This window comes from Falco cherrug, chromosome 4, assembly GCF_023634085.1.
Source record: "Falco cherrug isolate bFalChe1 chromosome 4, bFalChe1.pri, whole genome shotgun sequence".
NCBI lineage: Eukaryota > Metazoa > Chordata > Aves > Falconiformes > Falconidae > Falco > Falco cherrug.
The window spans coordinates 9,535,586-9,560,223 of NC_073700.1; the positions used below are offsets into that span (position 1 = coordinate 9,535,586).

A 24,638-nucleotide genomic window follows, 5' to 3' on the forward strand; every position below is an offset into this window, starting at 1 on the left:
TTCAGTAATATGTAAGAGAAAAGAGTGATAATGGATACAGTGAACGTAGATATGCCAAAATACTTTAAAGTCTGTCTGCTTAAAATCAATGAAGAAGAAAAAAAATTCTGAAAATGCTCTTTCCAAATAAAGATGTTCTAATTGCTTTTCATTAGGCTGATTGGTTGGAACTGACACTGGACCTTTCCAGAAATGAGTTTTCGGGGGGATAAAAAAAAATAAAAAAATTGAATGATTTTGCATAAAACATAATGTCTTTGTGGGCTCTAAATTTGTTGGAACTTTTTTGCTTTCCTAGAATGACCTCACAGTATCTCACCAAAACCTTCTCAAGATTTTCCCACTAAGGGCGGGTCTAATTCACTCCCTCTCTTCATTCCTCCTAGAGCTGCTGCATACTATAAAATTCTTCAAAGATAATGGGGGATCTGTGAGTCCCAGAAAGGAACAGAATGAAGAACCTAGATTAGAATGCTTTCTTCAGATTTTTTATTTGCTCCATGGCAGCTAATCCCATAGCAACTTGCAAGTAGCTAAAATGGACACGTTCCTTTTAAAGTGTCACAAAAGGTACACTCTCGAAACAAAGTGTTCTAACACACCAGCACAAAAACCTCTTAGTCTAAAATGTTAGTAGAATGAGCGACTTTAGAGTAGATAGACTTGTACTGTTACTATTACTATTATCAGTAGTAGCAATATTAAAATTATTGCTACTATTACCAAGAGTCATATCTACCTTGTGCAAAACACCAAGACAGGTCTCTTCAATGGGACATTGGCAGAGATAGGAGGAAATGGGGAAATACATTTTTCTATTTATTAATATTTTCTGGAATTTGAACCTTTCACATTAGTGTTCTGTGCAGTATTTTCTCCCTATCCTGTGGTTAATCAGTACCTTCACATAGGTAGATCATATACATTTTCTAAAAATTCTCACTATTGGTATTTCTTTCAAAAGAATACTACTAGTGGTCAAGCACAATCCTCTTGTCTCTGAATAAGCTTTAATTAAATTAACTCCTATTTGTATTTTTTAAAGATCTTCTAAATACATTATTTAATATGTATTTGGATAAAAGCCCATGAAGAAGTCCCTATTTAAATTCCTGTTGTTTAAATGATTCCTGATGCATAAACTGAGCATCCTTTTAAGATGACTATCCATTCAGTTTTATGCAATGTAAAAAGTTTGTACAAATACTATTCTATAAGAGGTTCCTCATGTAAGATATGGTTTGATCTGGGTGGTTATCATCTTAAGATTATATGTCTTGTTCAGAGTTTTAGTCCTGAGAACAATTTATCCCAGACAACAGAGCATGTGCGAGTTAAAGATTCCAAGGGCTAAAAGAAATACTTGAGGTTAAGTTCACAGGTCCAGAATATGTACACCAATAGATGACAGCTGATTTTTATAACAATACAGACATCAGGTAGTTCATGAAAATTCAAAATCCAGCTTCCGTAAATGTCAGAAAATGTTTGAGTGTATTGTGAATTTACCATACCAAAGTAATATTTTTGTTATTTTAAATACAATAGAAAGATTAGAAATAGATCATCAAGACAACAAGCTAAACCCTATTTAAAATACATTTAATTTTTCTTAAACTTTGACTGCAACTGATTATGAAGTTTTTTCTATTTTGAAAATGTTTTGACATTTGTTAAAGTAAAACTGAAACACAATTTCAATCACATTCAAACCCAGTCTAGAAACAAATGGAAAACTTCACTGGTTCAATCTCCTGGCAATAAAATTTAGCAATGACATAATTTTTTAAAGTCAATATAAAGCTGGGAGATTAGCTTCTCATCTCATCTATTGTTTGAAAATATACCTTACCAGACCCATTTACTCCTAATGCAATTTAAATGGCATGCAATGGATTTAAACAGACACTAGAGCTGGTACTCTGCTTTTAAAAGGATGCCATTCATCATTGTACAGAACCAAAAATCAAATGAGATCAGAAGAAACCAGATCTGAGCATTTATTTAGACCTACTTACATTCTAAAAATCTTCAGTATCTGCCAAAGCACTTGGGATCGTTTCACCAAGAGATTATTTGCCCACTATACTTCACACTCTTATTAAAAAATAAGAGACAGAAAGTTTCCTGTAAATTTTCATGTTACTTATCTTCATTAGTATTTTGCATCAGTAAGGCTTACTTTTCATTGTGCAGAATACAGAAGCAGACTTGTTATAAGTAATTGTTAATTACAAATATCACAAAGTATAAAGTGCTCTGTGAAAGAAGGTCCGCTTGGCAGCAACTGTGAAAACTGAACCAAGGTATTTGAGGATTAATCTGCTGCTGAATGTGGCCTTACAAGTGCAGCTTTGGAAATGAAGATAAAAGAAACTAGTGCTGTCCAACCACAAGTCACTTCAGATTAAAAAGAAAAATAAAAAGACTGGCAAGTCTTGAAAAGGCAAATCATAATCATAAAAAATTACAAGAAAAAAAAATCCTACTGGACTATTACCAGAAGTTAGATGATGTCCTCTTATTCTGGGCCTTTTAGCTTACAATGACATGAGTGCATTTTGTATCAAGAAGCAGAGGTACATGGAAGAAAAAATTCTTTAGATAGATTTACACATATCTTGTAAGATTATAACTTAAATAAAGTACAAAGCTCAATTTCAGCATTCCTTATAACTAGCCATATTACAAAGACCAGCAAATTGGGAGGTAAAGCTGCTTTAGCAGTGATGCTTATCTGACTTCAACATATCTTTCTTCATGTTTCAATCAAAGAGCAGCTGCTGTCATCCTACTGAGAAAACAGTGATAGCAGAACACATAGCAGACCTTAAAACCTGCGAACACAGGAGCCTTATTGTGGATATAACTCATCTGCTGTTATACTTCACATACAGGAAAGCTTGTAACTGAGGTGAAAGGATGGATTTAGCAGTAACATTCTTTCAAAGTCTTGGGCTCCCTTTCCAGAAGGACAGCTGTGAGCCAAAGCAGGGCCTTGTTCTACAGGTGATGCACCTTGATCTCCTCCAGATAACCACAGAGATGGTCTTTCAACAGCCAGGCTGTCGTCATGGTCACAGGTTACTAAATACATCACTGTCCCATCAAAAACCTTTAAGACAATGTGCAGTGTGTCTTAATGTTGACAACAATGTCAACAAAAAGTTATTTAATAAACTATTTCTGCTACCTTTAAACTCTTTGGTGCAGGGGGTGTGTTTGTTTTGGGTAAGACTACAACAATTTTGTGGGGTTTTGTTAATGAGAGTAGAAATCAATTTGGTAATTCAATGACTTATTTGGAGAAACACATTCCTTTAGACAAGAGACTTAAACCATAAGAATTTCAATAAAAATAATGTTCTAAATCAAATGTAGTAGTGAAAAGCAATCACCTCAACAGTAGGACAGTGCACTGAGACATCACATTCACAACAGGGAGGAGACACTTCTGTGAACCTGCTAGCTTAGACAAGGACGTCAGAAGATGAGTAAAAGTTTTGGAAACATAACACTTCAATTGATCTAGTTTTATTCAGTTTTGATATGAAGGAGATCTCTGTAGTTTTAAAACCATATTCACATGTTTTTTTTAATACATGCAAAATACTAAAATCTCCAAAAGTTATAAACTTTACAACTAAGAAATGAACTAATTTTAGGAGGACAAGTACCGTTCTCCTCTAAAAGGAAGATAGGGAAAATGGAAAGTGAAAATCCTTCTAGGATTTCACATCATTCCTATTGCTTCCAGGAAATAGCTGCTAATATGTAAAATCTCTATAGATTTAAACAACAAACCACAAGGACCAACACACTGACCTTCAACTGAAAATAACTTTTACTGTATATTGACCTTAGTCATATAGTTGTTTCTTTGCCTTGATAAATAAAACAGCATATTAAGCACACTGCATACCGTACCTTTGTTAGCATAAGAAATTCCCATGAAGAAATGTATGTAAGGAATACCTCAGACCTGGATGTGCTCACTTTGCCAGTTACTAACCACTTCGGTAAGTAAAACTTCCTGCCAATATGAACAACTAGATCCTTTGGGAAGGAAAACTGGCATGCTCTACCTCATCACTTGGCACTCATACCACACAGCTTGTTAAAGAGACATTCACTAACACATATGCCAGCACACACATGTTCTGCTTAAAATGTAGATGAACAGCAAATTGAGGCATTATTCCTGAGTATGTGCTTTATACCCTCTTCCTTCTTTCACTGACTTATAGAGGATGCTACTCGTCAAGCTAGTCTCACAAAATAATCAATGCTATTTGACCATGTCTATAAAAAACTACATAGCTAAATATGCAATTTAAATGGGATGGGTAAATGCCAAATGGATTTACATTCATGTGGGTTCAGTTCAGGTATGAGTGATTGGAATGATTGAATCTGAAAGCTTCCAGTCACTCCGTATAAATAGGGATGAATAAAAATGTTTGGCACAACTACTCAATCCGCTGACCCTGGCCGGAAAGTCAAGCCAACTGGCCAATGGAATTTAGATTTAGACTGAACATGTTAGGATAATAAAACAGCACATTAAAATATGTATCTTATTCATTAAACCAAGAGCCATATCATTTATTCTTTCAACCCCAAACACTGATACATTTATGTTTCAATGCATGTCACATGTCAGTTTTTCAAGCATTTGGAAGCTAAAATAATTAGGAACTCATTAATCTAACCAGCACAACATATTTACTTTTTCAGGCTTACAGTGTGCTTGCAAACATAAATATAAACCAACAAAACGTAGCATGTATGGCAAGGCTATTAATGAATTTTCTTTGAAGTTGTAAACGGAAACAGCAAATCAAAATATGTCCTTATAGAACCAGGAAATTATGACAGAAGCCATTGCATCGTATTTATAATACTGTTTTAAATAAACAGATTGACTAGTTGACTCATTTCCAGTGATGACACTGTAACTGTCTTGATTTTTTTTTTTTTTTTAGCTCAATGGCCATACAGTAATTTATTGAGTGCTAGATAACCTACCAGATTCCTACCTGGAAACTCAATAAACAGCACTGTCCTAACCACAAAACCAAAATAGCTGAGTTTATACTTTTAAGGCTTCTGTGCAACAGGCCTTCTTTTTACTAAGTGGCAAACCCTTGGGAAAACACTACAGACCTGATCTGGAATCTGGTAGACCTGATTTCTGCCCTGACATAAAGAAAGCTTAAATCTGGTGAATCAAACCCTCTCACATTTTTTTAGCATTGGGAATTCTTTGATGGTGTACTGGCATTTCGATCATACTCTCTACGATGTTACACCTCTTACACCACAGTAATGCAAATAATGTACAGTTCTAAGAAAATCAGAAGAAAAGGAAAACTTACTAGATATTAAATAACAAAAATACACCTATGAAAATATGTATTTTTTCTTGGTACCTCTAAGTATGTGATGCATTGATCTGTTGTCAATGACATTTTGTAAAACAAAGTGATAACTGTAAATTCACTGAGTCACAGTCATTTAGAGAAATCAGAATTTTCAAACCCAGGTGCAAAACTATGTGCACAAACCTTTTTGATACTTGATTTGCATTTGATTCATTTTTTCAATCTGCATGTACATACTGGGCTTTGTTTTCAGAAAAGGGTATGTAAAAAGATTTGGAAATTTAAGCCTTGGTGTGCTACATCATACTGCATTCCAGTTTTATGTTAAGATTTTTTAATGGCATGTTAATTTTGTTTTAAAATGGAATTCTTTCTCCTTAATCTGCAAAGCTCTTGATTATTGATTCTACAGCACATAGATGCTCACTTCATAAAGTTATTTAAACTATGTGCACACCCTACAGATTAATAAATGCCAAATTCTCCCATCGTTTCCAAATTTTTGTCCTGTTTTGGGTATCACACAAGCTCTCCTATACAATACCACATTGTCTCTGCCAGAAATTGTTAAAGTGAGAACAAGTTTTTAAGACTGACTTCAGCAGTTGCCTTGGAAATCGGCAATAAGGATCTAGAATTCTTACACACACACCCCCGAAGTCTTGAGTCATTCCTGACTTCATAGTAGTAAATTTACACCATGCACTCTGTATCAACATATTCTTTTTTAAAATCTCTTCTCTATATTCTACAGCAAAGTAGACAAACTGAAATTATGTTTTGAGGAAGAACAGTAAATGGATTCCTATGAATAAACTGTATTTGGAGTGGACTTAAGATTCTTCCAATTACCAGCCCTTCACTGTCTTTGTAGACTGGATAGACCAGCAGAGAAGACCACCATCAGACAAGCCCCTGGCTTTTTACATCAAAACCATACCATCAACGGTGATCTTTCCACAGCAACTTTATCGACTTTATCTTCCATACAACTATCCACACCTTTCCCGATTCCCCCTTAGCTCCTGAAAATTACCCAGAATTTGTGAATGTGTGAGTTTTCAAACACTTTATGACTCTGTTCTATCTTTCATCAACTGTAAAACAGAAGACAGGGTATTATTAACCTTGAAAAGTTTTTTTTTTTCTAATCTAACAATTTATTAAGTAATAAAAGTGAAAATTTCCTTAAAAGGAACTGACCATGCATAATTTGCTACTTTAAGGATTTTTATTGTCTTCTTAATGAGAGAGCTTTGAAGAATACTAAGAATTGTAGAAAAAAAATAGTGGTTTCCCTAATTCAAAATTCAAATTAAATATGATATATATGATTTGATATGTTATGATATGTAATATGAACTCAGTATTTGAGCAAAATCTCAGAACAGCAGTTTCTAAGGAATCTATAACCTCATTATGTATTTTATTACATTTCATATTTTTATCTAACTGCATTGTACTTATAAATTTCCAAACTGATTATATAAGTAAGAATTCTCCATCAACTAATGGACAATGCTAAAAAAAAAAAAAAAAAGAAAAGAAAAAAGAAAAGACCTACATGCAGGCTGCTTATCTGTTTTGTTTAATCTAGATATCTGACAAGAAGAAGAATCAGATAAAATGTCTTTTCCCAGTGTAGTTTCAATTAGCGCTGGCGAACAGAACAATTTTATAGGTTTTTCTTAAGGGAGTAGGACCTTTCAAGAACAGACAAAAAGCCACGAAGAAAGAAGAAACATATTCTCACTGCTCATATGCTCACAAAAGCAAATATAAGCATCTGAAACAAACAATAGCACTTACAATAATACCGATTTAATAATTTGCTGTGGTTTTTTTTCTTAAAATTTGACCTCGTCTTCAGCTACTGAGGATGTAAATTACGTCATTTTAAAAAGAATTCACCAGGCTGAGACATAAATCCATTGTAGGAGAAGAATTTTATGTCTTGAAAGATGGTGTTTAAAGATTCAACTGTTGAAATAATCTTCTGAATACCTAGTTAATATCCCTGTACGCTAGGAGTGGGATTTCTCTCATCTGTCCACTTATAGCACATATGCTATACCTACACCATTTTTTTTCTGTAATCTGGTCTGTAGATGACTGAAGATAATTTAACTCACTGTGCCAATTATGACTATTTCTTTGTACTGAAATAGTTTTGGTTATGCTCTGTTATAGTAACATAACTAAAATACATTGTCTACCTCACTGGAAAGATCCCATCAGAAGATTCTTCTGTGGGCTGGCAAGGTGATGTTTATACTACATTTTCATCCATACTAAATCCCCGTTTATTTTGTATTAAAGCTATTGTGTACTGACTCATCTACAGCAGCAGTTTATATTAGTTATTACCTTTAGCAATGAATAAAACAGTTCTATTCTATTCTGGAAGCTGGAAGTCAATTTCTTACACAGGCTTTCAGATTCGCAGGCTAAAGTAAACACCATAAAAACAAAAGCTGCTCTGGCACAAAAAAAGGTAAAATGAAAACCTCGTCTTCCTTTGTGTTCTTGACTTCACCTCCCTCCACTTTCCTGCTTTGAGGTTTCACCAGTGTGCTGCTCATTTTATGTGCCTGCAGAAGTAAACTACACATGATGGTAGTTTGGCTATTTGGAGAATCTAAACAAATTAATAAATAATATTAGAGAAGTTAGATTATGATATAATGATCATGAAATCAAGTAAACAGAAGCAAAAGGTAGATTTTTCTATTTTAGACATATTTCATCAAACTAATAACTAGATACCTGAGGGCTGCAATAGCCATGACTTTAATTTGGAGAAAATCAGTTGCATCTGGGGTAGGAATGCAGATTATGAACTATCAGTAAAGACATAGTAAATTTCTTTTATTTTCTGCTTTAATTATTTTGATTCTCTTCTTAATCAGAGAGATTTGAAAAATATTAAGACTTGTAGAATTAAAAAAAAAAAGTGGTTTCCCCAATTAAAAATCAAAATGTAACATGATACATATGATTTAATATGTTGGGTTTTTTTAAATTGTGTTTGCAGGTGAGCTTATCCAAAATTAAGGTGTTCAGTCATAACAGAAGGGAAATGAGAAAATGGAAACAAAAGGAACCTAAAAAAATATAATGGTGGATAACATCCACCAGAGAATAACTTGAAGAGGGGAAAGAAATAATGACTATTTTTATCTCTCTCAGTCCTTTGCTGTTCTCCTCATATCCTAATTACTCCCCTGAAGATAACTCTTAGCATACTACTTACTTACCACTTTCATTGGATGTAACCCAAATAATGTATTTTATCATTCACCTTTTCACTCCATCATCTCCGATGTTCAATGTGCTGGAACAAACTACACCTCAACTCGGTGCTAAAACTAGGCAGGTTTTTCAGCTCCTCCCTACTTCCACCTGCCTGAAAACATCCCCACTGGTCAGTAAGCCTGTCTCTCTCTCAATCACATACAACAATCACAGGTTTGAAGAAATCCCTTTTTTGTCAGTCTGCAATCTCAGAAAGCCAATTTCCAACTTCATAATCAATCTCTTCCTTAGCACTGACATCACCAGTCCCAAATCATCTTCCCTCCTCATTACTGACAGTGCAAATGAAAAAGCAGAAGCAAAAGACAGCACATTATTTAGCCAATATTGTTAACTTTTGATCCAAGCACAGCTGAATCAGTAGTTTGATGACGATTCAGTTCCTTTATAAGAATGGCAAAACTAAAAATAAATTATTATTCTACAAGGAAGGAAGCATTTTTCCTACCACCTCATCATGCTCCATCTCTGTTACGAGGGATACCTGTATCTTGCTGTGATAACCTTGATCACTACCTCATACAAGTTGTAGTGTTGTCATAGGCCCTGGAATATTTAGCAATTTGACAGAATCCACACAATTCCCAAGGAAGTTAATTACCACCAAGTTTTAAAAGTAGTAACATGATCTACTATCAGAATCTACATTTCACCATGTTACTTCTACATTGGATCACATGATTATATCGCCCCAAAAAACCATAAAGGGGGACAAAATCAAATATTTTTAAAACACTGATTTGATACCATATTGTAATATAAATTTGTACACATCACATATACAAAAGCACTGACTGCAACAAGACACTTGCAAATGAAACCAGGATTTTGCATGATCCCACTTCCTGTAAGTGGTTTACAACTATTTTTTTCCATTTTAATCCACTATTTCAAAGCAGCATCTGGGCAAAATATGCTTTTAATATATCCCAGTGATTTATTTATTGCTTGCAAAAATATTTGGCAATAAAAATATACATGCAACAACTTTGTGCAAAACTGTTGCAAAGACATTCAGAAAAGCTAGTACTTGTAAAAGACAATTAAGGCAGCAGGCAGGCAGTAACATGTATTTTGAATGACACAGCTAAGTTTCAACAGCAGCTTCCAGGGAACGTTTACATTTGAAAAATCCCTACTTTGACCTCTTTTTCCCCAGTTTGCTTGCTGGCAGATAGGAGTACATGACAAATGAACCTAATTTAAGTGGACTGAATGCCAGATTGCCTGTTAAAAAAGAGCACCTGATTGTACATTAGGTGAGAGGTCAGTGACACTGAACACCAGCAGGTGTAATAACAACCGCAGGCTTTTTGTAAAGGAAATGCAAACAAGAATTTACCCCCAGGCATTCAGGATAGTGCCTGTCTGCTTAGGTACCAAGTGATTGGCAGGCAGGATTGCACATCAGGATACTTGGTGATGCTTTGTTAAGTTATATCATGACCAGACTTTGAGCAGTATGTCATGAAAGATGGAGTCTTTAGCTAAAATTATAAACCACAAAACTAGTCACTGAAGAAGAAAGCAGCTTTTCCACTATTAAAAAGCCTCAAAATACACAGAATAAATCGTTCTGCATCTCAGCACCTGTTTTCTCCTTGCTACAAAGCCTTTATTCATCTGTCATTTAAAAACACCAGTGTTGGAACTACCCGATCATTAATCTCTGAAACATGTGCCAAGAGAATATTAGGTTCTCACAAACTCACAGACTCTACCCACCATTTGTTAGAAGAATATAGAAAAACAATAAGTAAATAAGATTTTAAAACAGTGTTATTCCATCTTATTAAACTACATTAATTTGTCTAACACTTCTCCTGCAGATTTCGAGGTTTTATATTCCAACTACTGCTTTTTGATCTAAGGAAAAGTGATTGGCTAATAAACAAAAATTTTCTTACATGGAAGCTTGCTAAAATTGCATTATAATACCAATACCAAAGCACACAATTTGTTGCGACCACAGTGCAGTCTTGTAACAAAGACAGTGTCCGGTACAGCTTTTATAGATTTGGTGGCTTTATTTTCTAGAATATCACATCCACACTTTATTTCTGGAATGTCTGTATCTTTTTTGGTTAAGATTTATTTATTTCATGCTTTAGAATCTGGCAACACATCTTCGTCTGTTTCAAAAATCCAATCCTGATATTAAGAAGAATGTAGAGTTCTTGGGTTATGGGATAAATATTTTAGTTGACTTTTGTCAGTGGGATCCTAGCAAAAAAAAAAAAAAAAAAAGGTATGTGTCATAGATATACCCACTTTTCATCTCACATAACAGAAGTATGAAAAAAATAGTTCACTTACTAATTAGCTTGCTGCTTTTCTTTGTCTAAAATACATTGTTCTGAATGACGACATGGCAGATCCTGCTTGGTGGGAATGGTGGCTTGATTATCTTTCATATAAAAATTAATTTTGAATAATTTTTTTCTTAGGGTTATGGTCTATCAGACATCCTAAGTGAGGCTACTTATTAAAAAGTCACTCATTGATGAGATTTTTCTATCATATATGTAGCAAAATACAGCAGAGGTGTTTTATATTCAGATTTTAGTCATTATATTCTGATTTGTACTAGAAAGCAACTAATAATCATGAAAATGAGAACAACATAGCTAACACTATCTCCACTTTAAAAGTTCTTGTGTGAATTTTTGTCCTAAAAGAAGTCAATGGAAAAACAGAGTTTACTGACACTAGTGTGTTACTGTCCTGTAAACTCTTCAGAACAGTGGCGGCTTCATGTGCTACATCCTTCCTCTTCAACAAACATGTATTTGGCACATAATAAATAAAATTAGATGAAACCATGAGAAAATAAAGACTTCTAAACCCAGTATTATACTTCAAGAAACAAAGTGAAACACCTACTGTCATGTTACTTCTGAAGTAAAAACAGTCTGTGGCTTACAGATCTTTCAGCTGGTCAAGTCTGTTTCTGAAGGGCTTTGATGTACAAACCCACGCACAACCACACCCTACACTACTGTTTCACCATACTCACAATTTATAGTGCAGTTGACTATTAACGAATTTCTCCAAATACAGAAAGCATACACACCTGAAAAATACATAACAGTTTACTTTGGAAAGAGCTTATTCTCTGAACATAAAAATGCGGTTTCATAAGGTGCTTAGTCATTTTTCCGTTAGAGAATTTCATATTCTAAGACGGTTTAGGAGCAACTTCCACACAACAGATCACATAACTTCCTAAACCTGAATGCACAAAGACAGCAATTGAAATATTTCTAACATCAGATTATTAACTGAAGTTTGCTTTGTGGGTGCTAAGCAGATACTTAGTTTTGTCCAATCAGCCTATTTAGGGGACAATGTACTTAAGTGTTAATCACCTGCTGGGTGGTGGTGGGGAATCTATCCTTTGATCAAAGGGAGACATACTGGTTTTAATTTACATCCTGTCTCTCTAGCTCTCAACTGGCCTATAGCTAGAGGGATTCATTTCAGGATTTTTCTTTATTCCAAGTGTTCCGTTACTTGCCGCATACCACCACCCAAGACATCAGGGCTAAAACCAAACACTCTTTGTGGGACACCCATATGACAGACTTCAAAATGGAAACAATGCAGCTTTTGAACACTTCGACATCAGATCAAAGTTTGACAGACAGAGACAAGGAAGGAATCAGTACATTTAAACCTAACAACCCTCAAGGAAAACCAAAGTACATTGGTAAAAGTATAACTGACATTATTCATTTTGTCTTGTGAGCATGTAGTTAAATACAGCTAGAGAGCTCATGGTTTCGCTCTATCAAGTACCTTTTTCCTATAACTAAGGCAGGGTTCTCACCCAACTTGTCTTAAAATACATTCTTAGAAGCTACACTGCTTTCAAGAGGGAAAGAAAGGGCATTTCTCTTGTGATTCTGACATTGAAGGGACCATTTCCAGATATAACTTTCCCAAACTTTCTTCAAGCAATTAGACTGTATCTGTGGAGGATTCACACACAACTTTAGTAGTTTTCATAGTAAGACCTCTCTCTCACCTACAAAATGAAAAGACAAGGTACTCTAATACTTTGAAATATTTGAACAAGTAGTCTTCACTTCTTTTAACTAAAAATTACAGAACATACTAAACAAGTAAAAGAGATGTAACAAAAAAAAAAAAAAAGAATTAGCTCTCTAAGAATGAGCCCTTCTTTCTCTTGCAACGAGTTGCAGGCTTTTTTTGGCTGACACGTTTAATTCTAAAACTTTTACTACTAAAAGGTATTTTTTTGATCATTTATAATTTTTCTTAAAATGAATGGAAATTCTGAATTTCTAAAAGTTCTAAATATTTTACCATCTATTAAAGAAACACTGGAAATAAATTACAAGTCTCAAGGTAAATTGACTTGCAACACTGCAATTGTAAAATAGTTCATTTCTATTCTAAAACAGTTAACAATAAGATGGTTTCTTATTAAAAATTCTGCCACTGAGTTCAGAAATCAAGCAAGTTTACAAGAAGAAGTTTTCCTAGAAGATGAATGATCACAATTGTGTAAAAGATGGAACAAAAGCTGAATCTGGTCTGGGAAAGAAACCTAGGAAAAAAGAGTAAACAGACCTTAAGCAGCTTTTAAAAGGATGACTCGCCATTCACAAATATTTTACAAATGAGTGCTGCAGGATCGATGTAAATTTCTCAGCAATTCTGTCAGCCTCAGGTAGAGTATGAGTGAGGGTAAGTTGAGTGGATAAGGATAAGGAGTTACGTTTTCATTAAATCTAACTGCAGATTTAAATCATAACTACAGCATAAAGTAAAGCAGAGAAGAAAATTTAGAGACTTGGTAAAAACTTCTTTCAATAGTATGGCATTGAAGGCAACATTGGATCAGGACTTATTATAAAAAAAATTTTTCTAAAAGGTTTAAAGCTTTTCACCTTTATCTGTCCGTGTCCCCGTCCCCGTCCCCCAGGTAGGATATAATACTTTACATCAAAAAATGTGAAGGCAATCTCAGAGCACTTTCCACCTAAAAGGCTTGAACACAACTTAATTCAATCAAAATGTTAGGATCTGTTATCACTTACACAGGTATAAATTCCTATAGGAGTACAGAACCAATGTAAGTCGGACCTAAAGCCCTTAACTGCCATAATCAAAATCATCCTAGCTAACAGAATTCCTAAATCATTAAAAACTTACCTCAGTGTTTACATTTGACCATATCCATATTCTTAGAACTAAAATGAATCCTCATGAAAAGCTCACATGCAGGAGCCAGGTCAACAGATGTAAAACACCGCACAAAGAATGTGACTGTACTGCGCTGCTTTGATGGCTCCAGCAAATAAAGACTTCAGCCTCACACACGTTGAGAAACGGTAGTCACTCTTAAACGCTTCTAGATAGACTTTGAGATCTGCTATAAAAAGCAAAGCTTTCAGTTTTGTTTGAGATTTATCACCTAATGTATTTCAAGGTCCGTGAACCATGTGTAACAAAATTAATCATATTACCATGATTGGCCCAGCAAAGACTTATTGCAAGATCTATCAAAAAAACCTCAAAAACTCCCACACAACAAAATAGCCCAACAAAACAAAAAAAACCAAAACCAACCAAAAACCAGTTTGAAAAACTGGTTTCCTTAGAATTTAACACAGATTTACTCTCCCAAATTATATCCCCTGCATAAAACGGAAAACATTGTTTATTACTGATCTCCATGCTTGCATCTGGTAAAAATATGTCTATCTGCAAAACGTACAAAGAGTTTCTGATTCTGATTACTTAAACAAGAAAACTGGACTGGTTTAATTTAAATTATTTTAATAACCTGATTACCTAGATTGGTGCAAGAGCCTTTGAAGAAAAAGTGATTTCAGTAAGGGTCACTTTGTTTTTAACTTATGGACATCATTCTCTTCCAGACTGAGCTTTTCCACTCAAAGACATTACCACCACTAGCTGCTCTTCACTAACCATCAGCTGGATGTTACCACAGGTTTCGAGAGAAAGCCAGAAAGTCAGAGCACTGGCTAATCGACACTAGGCAACGATAAACAGGCTTGGCTGGTGAATGAGTATTCACCACTATAAGCTAACCTGGCTCAGTTTGCTTGAGGTTGATATGGGATCGATGGGAGTGATTTCTTCCCTTGATAGATCTGGGAGGGTAACAATCTCTAGCAGAAAAATAGCAATAAGCACCTAAGGGTGGGTGGTAATAATGTCTTCAGCAGGCACAGCTGTTCATAGAGGTGTCTGCCCATGGCCTAAGGCTGTGGACGGATATCCTGATCTATATGCAGATATGCTGTTGAAAGATATTTCTGCTGCTTGTCTCTCACCCTTCTGAGACTATTACTTCAGATCTTCCAGGAATGCTGTTCAAGTGAGTAGCTTCCTCATTTTAGACAAAAAAAACTGGTTTAAAATAAAACTAGTACACCAACTGTTAGCTAGCTTGGCTTATTTTTGTAGAAGTCAGAGACAGGCTGAAGAAGAGCTCATGATCTGGCCAGCCAGATGATCTCAAAGGCTCCAGGAGGGAACCAGTGAAATCATCACTGCTTTTCTGGAAAGCAGACATGTAAACATCTTCACTGGTGAACCGTCTATAGCAAAGATCAAAACGGAAGTAAAATGAAGCAGCAAGGCGCTGCAATTTGTAATAGGCAGAAATATTCCAACACAACAACTAAAGCTGCTCTTTGCCTCATGGCCTCTTGACATGGACAATTAGCACAATAAATTTTTTGAACACATGAGAATATTGATGCCAAAATGGATGCCTAATTAGAGTGGGACAGAATAGCAAAATAAGCAATGTTACAGGTAGGTATTACTTAAGTATTTCTAATCCATTACATTAATATTTGCTGCTAGTGCACAAGTATACAAACAACTTAATGTTTTTGATAAAACTTGATACTGAACTTAACTAGATCACATGAATAAATACTTTTCCTAGATTTCTGTACTGTACTCTTTGTTAAAGAATTATTTATAAATTATCATATTTCACCCATTGATTCAAGGCTTAAACTCAAGACAAACTCATCCTGCCCAATGCCTTTTCTTCGGCACAAGGGAATGGCTATGCAAGCAGTATAAACCTGCTGAAACAGCAAAATACGTTTGGTTTTTTTTTAATTTGCATCTACAGCTCACTCAGCTCAGTCTGAGCTCTAGAAAACACACCCAGATGAACTGCTTTAATTATTGCATGTGTGTGATCTGAAAATCTGATTTGAAACCCCTGCCAGATAAACATGAAGCATGGGACAGGGATGTGTCTAAAAACTGGCTCCAGGACTTGTGGCTGGTAGGACTGGATACTTCTGATAGCAGTCATCACCTATCAAGGCTGTTTCTTGAGGAAATGAAGAGACTTATCCAATGACAACTGGTATGTCATTGATGTTAGGTCACCATGGTGAGATTTTCCTTTTATTTTTTTTTTTTTGTCTTAAAAAAAGAAAAAGTAGAATTATAGCATTGTAACTAACAGAATTAAAAGAATTAAAAATAACTAAAAGAACTAAAAATCGATCATAGAGTCATAGAATGGTTTGGGTTTGAAGGGATCTTAAAGATCGTCTAAGTTCCAACCCTCCTGCCATGGGCAGTGACACCTTTCACTAGACCAGGCTGCTCCAAGCCCCATCCAGCCTGGCCCTGAGCACTGCCAGGGATGGGGCATCCACGGCTGCTCTGTGCAAACTGTGACAGTGTCTCACCACCCAGACAGCACAGAATTTCTTCCTAATATCTAATCTGAATCTGCCCTATTCCAGTTTAAAGCCATTACCCCTTGTCCTATCACTACGTGCCCTTCTAAAAAATCCCTCTACAGCTTTCTTACGTGCCCCTTTAGGTACTGGGAGGCTGCTGTAAGGTCTCCCTACAGCTTTCTCTTCTCCAGGCTGAACAATCCCCACTGTCTCAGCCTGTCTTCATAGGACAAGTTCTCCAGCCTTCTGATCATCTTTGCAGCCATCCTCTGGACTTGTTCCAACAGTCTATGTCCTTTTTATGTTGGGGACCCCAGAGCTGAATGCAGCACTCCAGGTGGGGTCTCATCAGAACAGAGTAGAGGGGGAGAATCACCTCCCTTGACCTGCTAGTCATGCTGCTTTTGATGTGGCCCATGATTCAGTTTGCTTTTTGGCTGCAAGAGCACATTGCCAGGTCATGTTGAGCTTTTCATCCACCAGCATCCCCAAGTCCTTCTCCTTAGGGCTGCTCCCAATCCATTCTCTGCACAGCCTGTAATGATACTGGAGGTTGTCCTGATCCAGGTGCAGGACCTTGCACTTGGTCATGTTGAACTTCATGAGGCTTGCCCAGGCCCACCTCTCAAGTTTGTCAAGGTCTCTAGAGATGGCATCTCCTTCCCTCCAGCATGCTGACCACATCACCCAGCTTGGTATTATTGGCAAACTTGCTGAGGGTGCATTTGATTCCAGTACAGACCTCTGAGGAACACCACAGGTGGACATTGAGCCATTGACCAAAACTCTTTGAGTGTGAACACCCAGCCAATTCCTTACCCACCAAGTGGTCCACCTGTCAAATCCATGTCTCTCCAGTTTAGAGACAAGGATGTTATGTGGGACAGTGTCAAAAGCTTTGCACAAGTCCTGGTAGATGACTTCAGTTGCTCTTCCCTGATCCATCAGTGCTGTAACCCTGTCATAGGAGGCCACCAAATTTATCATCAGGCATGACTTGCCCTTAGTGAAACCATGTTGGCTGTCACCAATCACCTCCTTATCTTCCATGTATCTTAGCATAGATTCCAGGAGGATCTGCACCATGATTTTGCCGGGCACTGAGGTGAGACTGATCAGCCTGTAATTTCATGGGTCTTCCTATATCCCTTTTTAAAAAAAGGGCCTACATTTCCCCTTTTCCAGCCCATGGGAACTTCACCAGACTACCACAACTTCTCAAACACGATGGATAGTGTCTTAGCCACTGTATCTGCCAGCTCCCTGAGGATCTTCAAATGCATCTCATCAGGTCCCATGGACTTGTGCACCTTCAAATTCTTTAGAGGGTCTCAAACCTGATCTTCTACAGCAGGTGGTACTTCATTTTCCCAGTCACTGCCTTTACCTTCTGCTACGTGGGCGGTGTGGATGGAGCACTTGCTGGTGAAGACTGAGACAAAAAAGTCACTTAGTACCTCAGCCTTCGCCATGTCCCACATAACCAGGTTTCCCATTTCCTTCTGGAGAGGACCCACATTCTTCTTGCTGTATTTCTCCTGTATTTTTCATAAACTTCCCAGATAAATTTATACAAATCTCATGTTTATTCAAAATTGACTATTTTTTTTTAATATTTTAGTAGCTAACTGTAAAATCTTACATTCAAAAGTTTAGGTCATATGACCTTTGATTAGGTCTTTAAGTCAGGTGGTACTTCCAGCTTCCAAACAATCCAATTCCAAAGGGAATGCTGTGCTGCCAGTCCCATATTTACATACTCTAATATTCACAAACAATTGCTTGAAACTGTTTTCAAGACAAACAATATTAATACAAATATAACATGCAATTAATTGTGGAATTCATCTCTTTAAAGCAGATTTTCGCTACTTTTTTCAAGAAGTCAGCTTAGTCTCAGATATTAAAATATATCTAGATTATCTGATTAGTTCTTTCAGTGTGAAGTCAGTGATTATCTTCTGTTTACAGGAACTACAATATTTCAAAACAAAGTTTAGCTGTGAAAATCATACAGCCTTTTCTCACTTTCTATGGTGTTAACAATTGCTCTCGTATGTTATTCATTTTTACTATAGAAGATTATAAAAGAGCACAGCTGATGATTGTAGGCCCTGTGATTGCTGTCTTCAAGATGAATACATCAAAAGCTTTGAACTCAGTTCATCAGCTACATTTTCAGATTGTTTGCACACCTTCTGCACCTGCAGTGAAGTTTCCCATTTGCCAAGTGATTCACATATCTCCAGTGTATAATCATTAAAAAATAAACAAATACATACAGATAAATAAATTAATATGTAATTTTAATTAAAACCTTCCGTCTTTGCCAGTGGGCAGTTAATACCTGAAAATACTAGCAGTAGTATTGACATCTTTAAGAAAAAAAGACAACTTTTAAACTAATATAAAATTTCCCAATTAAAATAAAAACTGCAAACATCCTTCATTATGAATAAAAGCATTTTAACAGGGATGGAGACTAGTTGCAAAGCTGTCCATAGTTTGCAAAACAAACATTCCTAGGGAGGTTCCTCCTTTTGTTTAGTAAAAACCAAGTTGCAGTAAAACAACAATCATGTCTAAAACTCAGAAATCCAAAATGCCCTTGGGCTCCAGTCAGCGTAGCAACACCCATTTAGCTAATTAAGCATAGAGCTAGTATTCATACACTCTGTGAGAAAATTAAAACGAACACTGCAAATAGACATTCTCCTTATTTTTCCATTGCTTTGCATGCTACTGAGACTCCATTCAAAGTTAACATGTTTTTTCCAAAACAATCTAAACAGAATATCCAAACATAAAGTAAAATAAATTATTTACAAAAATCTTGACTTGAAATAATGAAAGCAAAAAGCAGAACAATAGCTAATATTTAATGTCTTTAAACATATCCTTATATAGTAACATGACCAAATTACGTTACGCTTTATACTGCTATTAGTAAGGACATCTTGAAAGAGAACTGTTCACCACATCTCAACAAAGACAAAGCTAGACACCACATTTGTTTTAAAACAGCCTTCTCCTCCTCCTCTCTGAAAACACACAAAATGCATCCAATAATTAGAATCAAAAAGTGAATATTTGCCTGAGCAGTAATTAGGAAGCTTTATTTTTTCCCCCAATCTGTAGACAATTTCTGATTGTAACATTTCTTTTACTGAATGACGCTACACTGCTGCCTCCTGAAAAATGCTTCCACAGTGTCTACTAAGGCAAAATTTGAAAATTACAGACTATGTTCTGCTCCTAAATCCAAATTTAAAAGACTAGTTTTATGATTCTAGTTTCAAAAACACTAGACATCATTTGCTGCCCGGCACAAGTTTCAGTCCTTCTTTGTTTTGGGTGTGAAGGTAATGCTGTTGTAAGGATATAGCAGACAATACATTTATCCAAACACTCCTGAACATCTTTTAAAACATCTGATTTACTCCACATCTGACAAAAAATAATGTCCACCATACTGTACAAACAAAATACAGTACAAACAGGTTTTGTGTTGATTCCTATTACATACGTGGACAACTTGTAGTAAAGTCTTAACTTTTTTTCCAGTGTCTGCTGCACTTCAGTGGTAGGAACTGGCAAGGAAAAACCCAAGCACCTGTGTTGTGCCTGCACACTTCAGCTGTGCCACGAAGTGTATTTTCTGAGTCACATGGCTTCAGTTACCCACGACAGAATGCTATATAGGCCTAATTCTTAAAACTTATCAGCACCTCCTGATATTCTTTTTTTTTCTTTTTTTCTTTTTTTTTTTTCTTTCTTTTATAAGGGTGAGGAGAGGGGAAGAGAACCTGTTTCTAACAAGCCCAACCAGTGCAGCTATATGTGCTACCAAATTTGCTGGCCAGCGAGATTTCCCTGAACACCTCATCTGTTCCTTGATGAGTAACCAGCTCTCTATAACTTTACAACACATTCTTGTCCTGCCACTCTACATTTCCACCATCGTTTCATGACATTCCTGTTTAGTATTAGAGTACTTTAGTGGTAAAGTTTAAAAGCACTTCACTGATTTTTAACTTATTACCTTTTAAACAGCCTATGCTGTCCTTACTAAGGCACAGTACTACCTCATGGCCTCAGGAAAATTTTTAACTGTCTAAGACTATCTGCATGGTACCTACAACAGTGTTAGTAACACTACATAATAAGGATAAAACTCGACTTGAAAAAAACAAGTTCAGAAGCTAAACATCTTGGTATCTCAGGGGGGTTTTGTTTTGTAGAAAAAAAAAATTCCTCTGAAAGAGAAATGAATTCCAATTCAAAAGCATATAGTTTATTTTACACTACTGTAACAAAAATTAGATTATGATTCCCTTCATCTCTTGATAGTCAGTTTTCAAAATTAGCGTCTACTTTGTACAAAGTTTTTTTCAAACAAAACAAATGTGTCTTTGAGACTCTAAGACAACATTAATGTACTTTGGTTCATAAACAAAAGTGTGCATTGCAATGGAACTGCTGCGTCTACAGTTTATATAATTTAAACTGTATAACTACAAATTACAGCAAATATACAAACTATAATAAAGGACTTTTTTATAGAAATCCAAATTCTTGCAGTTCAAATACTTTCAAAATTAAATTGTTGCTAAAATTATAATTTCCTCTCCAACACAAAATATATCCCTTACGTTTATACTCATTCGGTCTCTCAGTTTTCTCTTGTTCACAACTAGCTTTTGATAGAAGTCTGCAGTAAAAAACAACTACAGAAAAGCTCTTCTAAAGATATACACCCAATTTAATTGTATTAAGTCTGTGTTTTAATATACACTCAACTGACTGAGAGATTTAATTTCCCTCAGCCCTACTACTTGTTATGAAAATCAGGAGAATACGAGAGAAGAAATATGGTAAAAACATGTTTAATCCCATGAATTAAGGACTGTTTTAAGAGTCCTTACATTATGAAGACTGAAATCAGCTCCTTCCTACATGGAGATGAAATCCCCATCTCATTCCCATTCCATTTATCTAGCCTCCACATCTATTTCAACAGGCTGCTGAAAGTTCACCAGTTTGACCACTCATACACTCTACTACTGTTATGCAAAAAGAGTTGACCCATCCTGCCTAATCCTGCAGCCACAGAGCAATGAAGATAACCAAAGTGAAGGGTGTACCCATGGTTCCTGGTGGTGAATTGTTCTGGAAGTTTATCACCTTGCCTTGGTGAGAAAAGCATGCAGACTCCTCTTAGGTGCCCTGTCAAAAACAGGATAGATTGCTCTGCAGTGAAGAGGTTATGTCCAGAGCTTTAAAACTCTGCACAGAAATGGATTTACTGTAATCACTTACTCACATATTCTGCTCATGTTAACAATGCCACTCTTAAATAGTAATGTAACATTCAAGACAGTTCATTTCACCCTGATTACTAACCATTTGGGTTATTAAATTCACTTAGCCTTGAGTCATATGCATCCAAGACAAATCTTGTATGTCTTAATTAAATAGCAATAGAAATTATTAAAATGTTCCAAAAATTGCAGGCACATCATCATAAAACAGCATCATAAAGTGGATTCTAAAAGGAATATCATACAGCAAGTTGTAATAATAGACCTAATTTGTTTACAAAGCAAACAAATGTGTAAATGTGTGGTTTACAAAGACAATATCTGTAAGATTCAACTGTATCAGCCTTTTGTTGTTAGTATTGATTGTAAGTAGAAACAGGAAGTAATTCTGTTATCAAAACCTTTCATTTCCTGGACAGAACCAAGGCTTTAGTCTATGTGGCAGGAAGTACCACAGAAATATTTTACAATCAAGTGATTTTTAACTGCTCCTCTGCTTAACCATCAGGAAGTAGTAATAAAGACCTCGAAAGTATTTGATGTCATAACTTTTACTCCTCAAGAATACTTCTGAGAACTAAATCCAGTTTTTCTCTGGTTTAATACAAGAGCTAAGTAGCTCAGTTCTACCTGAGCAACCCCCACTAATGAGCTAGATGAGTGTGGACTACAAACTCCTGTGCTCGCATAGCGCAACCAAGTTAACAACTCCCAAGTCTGTGAACAATACAAAAAATTATCCATTATTTTTTCTAAGTATACCTTTGGTAAGCATCTATTAACAGTGACTATGAGGAAGCTTAGTATTACCACATGTATTTTCAGAAAGGTTTACAGGTCTGGGACCTAAATTAGTTTTTTTTCCTAGGGAAAGAGATCTATGACATGAATTTTCACCTTACGATAGCCATTCCACTAGACTCATGGCTATTCTACCCACAAGGACAGGTCTACTCATGAGTTCAGTCTGGAGGACAGCCTATGCCTGCTACCAGCTATTTGTTATACTAACTTTGCTGTGTTCCCTCACCTGAAAAAAAAAGAGCTAACAAGTTATTTGTCAAGGGTCTGCTATATAACAATACCAGATAAATTATGTTGGCATTTGAACAAAAGAGTAAGAGAGGAATGTCTGGTTTTAAATTTGAAATATATATGGCCCTGGAAAATAAAAAAAGATCTGCTCTCCACACCCAAAACAGAATAAATGATGCATACAACCTGTCCAAGCATGACATTTAGAATTGAATCAAAAAACATAAAACCTAAAAAGGTTTATAACTACACTCTGATAATCACAGTGCCCATTATTTTATTTTACAAATGTTGAATGTTAAACTTCTCTGTTACAGAAAGCTTCAACGTTCAATTCATTATTTTTAAAACACCACACAAATTAATCATTATGGATAGCACTAATTTTGCATCTCACAAATATTCTAAAAAGTAAGTATATAAGAACAAAAACTATTTTTGAGATTTCATTCCTGTCAAATATAACAACTGACTTGTAACATAGCTTATAATACTACTGGAAACAAAACAAATGATACAGTCTTAGACTTGGTGTGACAGGAGCCAAAGTAGTATAAAGCATTGCAGCTTTAATAAGACATCAGTCTTTACTTATGTGAGTAGATTTTACTACTCTGAACAGTCCCACAGCAGTAAATAGAGTTGTTTGAGTAAAAAGTAGTGACACAAGCAACATTCTTTACAAGCAAACCACCAGCCCTGATGGTCTTAATGTTGAGACCACAGTGATCACGAGCTACAAATCACCTATAGCTTCAAAGGCAAGCACCTGAAAAGTGGATATGCATTGATCAATAACTGACACAGTGACAATACAGTATTTACTCATAATTGAAAGAGTAAGTATTTGAAAGACTGAAAAAAAATAAACTGCACTTTATACTCCTAAATATGACGAATAAATTATTGTATGGATGTTAAACCATCAGATTACTTCAGGAAAAGAGCATGTATTGTATAGACAGATTATACTTTCCTTATTAAGCATCTGCTGCTTATTTTAAAATTTTGTTAAAACATTTTAACTTAATAGGTAGTCTCAATTTTTCCATGCATATTATAAATTCTATTCCAGTAAAAATGTACACTTAATCTGTGCCAAACTTTCTAAAGTATCCAACTTTCGTACTCGTTCTGCAAAGATATCAGTTTTTTTACAGGGCTTTTTGAGATGATATAGCAGATCAATACTAGTTTAAAGAAATTCTTATCTACTGAAAAAAGGAAATTGTTTAGACAGCTACAAACTTACAAATACACTCCTTTTAAATTCTCGTACCTACCTGCACTTTAGCCACAACAGGCTATGAAAAAATTAAACATTAGACCATTAAACCATTAGACATAGTTTCTCATTGTTCATTACATATGAGAAAACATTTTTTACAGTGTTCACAAACACACTTGTCAAGAAACACACAGCTCCATGCAGTTTAAAATAAAACAAAAAAATGAGACTGCAACTTGAAAGAGATAGGAAAGAGAGTTTCTCACCCCTCAAAATAAAACTGGAACTTTGGTTTATAGGAACGGCTATGCCCATATACCCTCCTCGTCATCCTGTGTGCCAGACATTAGGAGATGCACAGAGAAGATGTTAGCATTGGAATGAAAGAAGAAAAGATTAGTTACTTTGGTGCACATAAAATCTTCTTAGCTGTTAAAAACATGATTTATTTTTTTTTTATAAACATAAGCCATTGAAAACAACTGAAAAAGTTTGTGCTACATATACAAGAATCTGCATCTACAGAAACCAAAAATCCAAAACGAGCGACATGAACATTTTCCCCACCCAGTTAAAACAGTGTGTAGGAAGTAGATCATAAGATTAAATATTAAAATATTACCTATTTTTTCATTGCATG

The 24,638-nt window shown here is 35.5% G+C and overlaps 1 protein-coding gene across 4 annotated transcripts in view; it reads right to left on the reverse strand.

The window, feature by feature from the left end:
• The window catches only part of ERC2 (ELKS/RAB6-interacting/CAST family member 2), a 521,548-nt gene that overhangs the window by 96,357 nt on the left and 400,553 nt on the right, over nucleotides 1-24,638 (reverse strand). For all 4 annotated transcript variants that reach the window (XM_055710069.1, XM_027805155.2, XM_027805144.2 and 1 more), the window contains one exon: nucleotides 24,265-24,330. In XM_055710069.1, the coding sequence (XP_055566044.1) occupies nucleotides 24,304-24,330 (27 nt within the window). In that variant the 3' untranslated portion in view covers nucleotides 24,265-24,303. The remainder of the gene's footprint in view (nucleotides 1-24,264; nucleotides 24,331-24,638) is intronic.